This window comes from Ostrinia furnacalis, unplaced genomic scaffold, assembly GCF_004193835.3.
Source record: "Ostrinia furnacalis isolate ACB-3 unplaced genomic scaffold, ASM419383v2 OfSCF1232, whole genome shotgun sequence".
Taxonomy (NCBI): Eukaryota; Metazoa; Arthropoda; class Insecta; order Lepidoptera; family Crambidae; genus Ostrinia; species Ostrinia furnacalis.
This window is the reverse complement of record NW_021131471.1, coordinates 61,170-66,007: the sequence shown is the minus strand read 5'-3', so window position 1 is coordinate 66,007 and position 4,838 is coordinate 61,170. Positions and strand designations below refer to the sequence as shown.

The window sequence follows — 4,838 nt, the reverse complement described above, 5'->3', positions numbered from 1 at the left end:
GGCGGTATTTGATAAAGTAAAATAATTTCGATTAAACAGTACTGTAAACTGAAAATGGCTCTAGATTTGTAATTTTGATACAGACAAGTTAGATTTCAAATAAAAGCAAAAGATGTCGAAGTAAAATAAGCATTTTAGTTAAAATTAAAATTGTCTCTACCTGTAGCGGAGAATAATGTTGTCGCAGGCCTTTGTTCAAACGATCATAGCAAATGTTGTGATAGGGATAGAGACATGCGATTTTTTGTTTTACAAAGATAATACGATAGAGAAAAATACAAAGTAATAAAAACTACCTGTTATAGGGGCATTTTTTGGAGAAATTTATCAAATAACCAAAAAAACACGAATTTAAAAGCAGATTTTTTTCAAAAAGTATCATTTTTTATTATTTGTTGGCATTTTTTGTGTATTTTATGTATTTTTTTAGTATCGCCTGTTATTTAGCATTATTACTGTTTTTATTTTATCAGGATATACCTCTTAGTTTAAAAGTTATTACGTTTTTTTTACAATAAGTAATTGGAAGAAGAAAAAATCTATAAAAAATTAAAAAAAATCTTTAAAAATTTTGACCTCTTTTTTGTCGATATAAAAATAGGTCTAGTTTCATCTATTTTCATAATATGTACACTTTAACGTGACTCACACTGTATATTCATTTCAGAACCAAATAATTCGTTATGGGCCTCTGACGACTGTAGTGTTTGGTCAACTTATTCAAATATCAGTTATGTTTGAGATGTTAGGTGCTGAGGTAAGTACAAATAAGTATTTTTTGTCAAATACCGCCTATCTCCGCATGTGTCTACAGTTCAATTAAAAGGTTCAGCCAAAGCGACGCGTGCAGCCGGCGTGCATAATGGCGATGGCGATCAGACTAATCTAAGACTTACATGTTCTATTGACCACCATCGCCATCACCTACGCGCACGCAGGCTGATCGCGTTGGTATGATATCTAATATTAATAATCTTTCTTTAGATGTCTTTTTAACCATGGCTTTCACAGAATACCAGCGTTTTGTTCCAGATTCTACCTTATAAGTAGCATCACACATGCTTAGTTGCCATCCAAAGTTAAAAACAAGTTTATCCTACACAGATTTGATCTATATTTCTATGGATTTTGGACTAAATGAAAAAAAAAACTTTCTTCTTTGTATGTAAATTCTCTCCTCAGACGGAGAAGCTAAAGGATTCAGCTTACTTCGTGCCATGGGAGTGCATGAACATCAGCAACCGGCGCACCGCTCATATCATGCTGCACAAGATGCAGGACAAAATCAGCATCAAAGCGTTGGGTCTGGCTGCGGTCGGAGTTAATACTATGATGGGGGTAAGAACGAAGAAAGAAACACAGAAAAAACTTTATAGCAACAACAAAAAACTATTTTGTTTTTGAGTTAATTTGGCCCGATTGTTTCAAAAATAAACTTATGGCGTCCCGCGCACTAGACAGCCTGGCTGCGGCAGCCAATCGAACACATGGCGGTGTATGGCCCGCGCCACAGGCAGCCAAGAGTGTTCATTAACCGGATTGGCTGCCACAGCCAAGCTGCCACAGGGTCGCTAACTAACTCACCAAAAAATAGTGATTTTGACATAATCTTTTGTTACAGATTTTGAAGACCACGTTTTCGTACTATGCATTCCTACAAACAATGAATGATTAATTTTTTTGAGTTATCCAGTAAATATTATAAAAAATATATTACAGTAAATTATTCAACACGCTATAGGCACTACGCACCATGTTATATTTATAAGTTCACTCACTACTTATTGCATGTTATGTTTAATCACCAAGTGTAATTAAATTGTCTAATTGTAATTAAAAATGAAAGTATCAAACGTAGAAAACTCAAAAGACTTGCACAATGAACTAACTGTATTTACCTTATACTGTTAATAAAATAAACTATTCACGGATAATAAAATTACTTTAATTTACTTTTGAACCAATAAACTTTTGAGTCATTTCTTTGAAAACGAACTCAAAGAAGTGTTAAACTATATGAGTAGATACCAAATAAATGAAATACATGTAATTATGTATTGACAAATTTAACATTAAAAATATTTGGAGATTAATTAGGATCGTAAGTAAAAGGAATGATTTATGTTTTATAACTTTTATTATAGAAAAAAGAAGGATAACAAAAAAGAAGGTTGTAAATAAACCAAACTAGTAAGTGGCGAGGACAATTTTGCCTTTTGACTAAATAAACTTTTTAACACCAAATATAATGGGCACTCGTTACCAACTAGGAGAGAAAAATCACATTTAAGTTACAAACGAATCAAGTATAAAGAATGTAAACTCTCTGGAAATATTCGATCACATATTTGTTTTGGATGTAATTAAATGATAACAAGAACTGTGTAATATTTCAACTAGCTAGTTTATAATCGCCGAGTAGGTGTATGGATGGGTAACATCATACCAGAGGAATCGTGCTTGGAGGGGGCTGCAGTAGTTACAACACCAAGATATATTGACCTAATACATGTACCTAATACATAATGAGTATCGGCATTAACATTTTCAAAGTTTACTTAGTAAGTAGATAGAAAACTTAAACCTAGATCATTAGCCTAGTTTGCAAATATGCAGAATGCGTCCAAGCTTCAATGTTATATAGATTATTCGATCACAGCGAGTACATCAGCTTTGTTGAACTTTTTTTTATTTAATACATTAAATTACAATCTATTTTCCGCTAAGTGAAACTTGGACACACTTTTTCAGTTACAAAACCTTATGTCTAAACATTGAAATGAGATTATCCAAAAACGATCCGACGCTTAATGAGATCATAATATAAAAAGTATGTGCTTGTGCTCTCTTACGGAATGATTTATACCAATACCATCAGGCAGAACCAGCTCATAACAACTAAGGTACCATAACAGAATTAAGCTAGGGTATAAACAATCACGCCTCCTGCCAAACATCTCTACGCTGAACGAGTATGTCGTTTGATATGACTGAAGTATTCTATTCAGTAAACGTATAATTAAGTACTTATAAATCAAATAATTTACTAATTACAACGAACATTGAATGTATCGGTTCTCACTAGGATAAATTAAACTAACTTATTTTAACATTAAGTGTATAATAGATGACTGTGGCTGTGGCATATATGGTATTGAATGTTTGTTGTTCTCGAGATCACATATACTATAGTGAAAAAGTTGAAAAACACGTACATACAAAATATCCAACACTTATTATCATGGCGTTACATTTAGATTAACGTATGTAATTTTATTTAACCTAGACCTTATTCCCTACAACACACATGCAGACCCAATAGCGGTCTGTCCCTAAATAAGACTACGTGGGACTAAGCCGACACGCAGTCGCCATTTCAAGCACATAAAACTAAACATGTGCAAAAACGATTCATCAACACGATGTGCCACTCTAACCTTACGAAATGTATGAAATCTATTTAATACACAATATACCAATATCTTTAACTAAAACATTAAATGCAACATCAACGAGCAGCTAATAACCAAACAATCAGTAATTACCATTCGTAATTTTTCTTCTAAACACTTCTAAACTTCATAACAAAATTTGGAAAAGAAAAATACAAACTGTCATAAAATAACATCCAAATATAACGATTTTAATTCGCGTACGAAATAATGGTAACATAATTTTGGAGATTTACACAAAGAGTGAAAAGTAATACTCTGTAGGTGATGACGTAGATACACTCTTTGTAATTAGAAAAAAAATTCCTCACTTCAAAACTATGCATAAAGAAATCTATTTCATAAACTGTTATAACAAAATGGAACATCGGAATAGCATTTTTCATTGCACAGCAAGAATCGAAAATAGCAGAAATCGTTCGATTCCTTGAAACTGCGAATTCTAGTGCTGAAAGTCCACAAATATTGCACGAATTCCCAAAAAAATGTATCATTATGATAAGTCTAATCCACGATTAAATTGCGAAATAATTAAAGTCCAAAAGTCTAGGAAGGTAGTAATAATAAAGCCTAACCTAATCGAAGGTAGGAATAATAAAGATCCCGTATAGATTTTGTTTACCAACAAGCGGTAACGTATTTTCAAGATATCACGCGATTTAACATTCAACTTGTAAAGGTATACAGAACTATATGTATATTGTAAATGTCATGAAATTTATTACTATGTGTAACAACTAGGAGTTTAAACACTCAGAAACCCCGTGAGTCAAAATACATTTATAGAGCTAGAGTGGAATACGATTTTACAATTTAAATGAAGTAACTTGGATTTGGAAGATTGAACCATTTTACTAAATTCCGTGCTACAACATCAGACTACTACAATCTAAGGGACGATTCCCATTGACCGGCGCACGTCGGAGCGCAAAGAAGAAGCCGGCTCACAACTGAACTGTATCAGTTAGACATTTCAATCCGGACGGATGCGCGGGCTTGCGTCGGAAGCCGGTCGACTCCGAGCGTATTCGTCGCTCGGCCGCCGTCGACTATGGTCGGTGGCTATCGTAAGTCATCCACCCAAATTTTTCTCTTCCTGTTTATTTTATTTTGGTTATTTTCATCTTTTTCCCAAGCGATTGCTAACAAAACAACATCCCATTCCACCATTTTATAATAAAATTATAACACGTCCACACAGTAGGAGTTATTAAAGTAGACTGACAGCGATGTGACACTAGGCTGATGCCAGAGGATACTCGCGCTTTTAACCGCATTTTTGGCCGTACGGACGCTGCGATGCGCATTGACTCACGCCGATCAACGTAAATCCTGCATAAGACGAATAACAACCGCAACAACAATTCGGTCAACAAGTAAAATTGT

General features: G+C 33.9%; 1 protein-coding gene across 1 annotated transcript; it reads left to right on the top strand.

Moving 5' to 3' along the window:
* Positions 1-587: 587 nt before the first annotated feature.
* Positions 588-1,905, top strand: LOC114351963 (uncharacterized). Its single transcript, XM_028303334.1, has 3 exons — positions 588-757; positions 1,183-1,338; positions 1,622-1,905. Exons 1-3 carry the CDS (start codon positions 734-736, stop codon positions 1,673-1,675), a joined length of 234 nt encoding a protein of 77 aa, XP_028159135.1. The 5' UTR covers positions 588-733; the 3' UTR covers positions 1,676-1,905.
* The last annotated feature ends 2,933 nt before the right edge of the window (positions 1,906-4,838 follow it).

Excerpts from the sequence above, each read along its gene's own strand:
- LOC114351963 (XM_028303334.1), top strand. The coding sequence starts at position 734 with ATGTTTGAGATGTTAGGTGCTGAG. Across the intron at positions 758-1,182 it reads TTGAGATGTTAGGTGCTGAG|ACGGAGAAGCTAAAGGATTC; the intron begins GTAAGTACAAAT and ends TTCTCTCCTCAG. Across the intron at positions 1,339-1,621 it reads GAGTTAATACTATGATGGGG|ATTTTGAAGACCACGTTTTC; the intron begins GTAAGAACGAAG and ends CTTTTGTTACAG.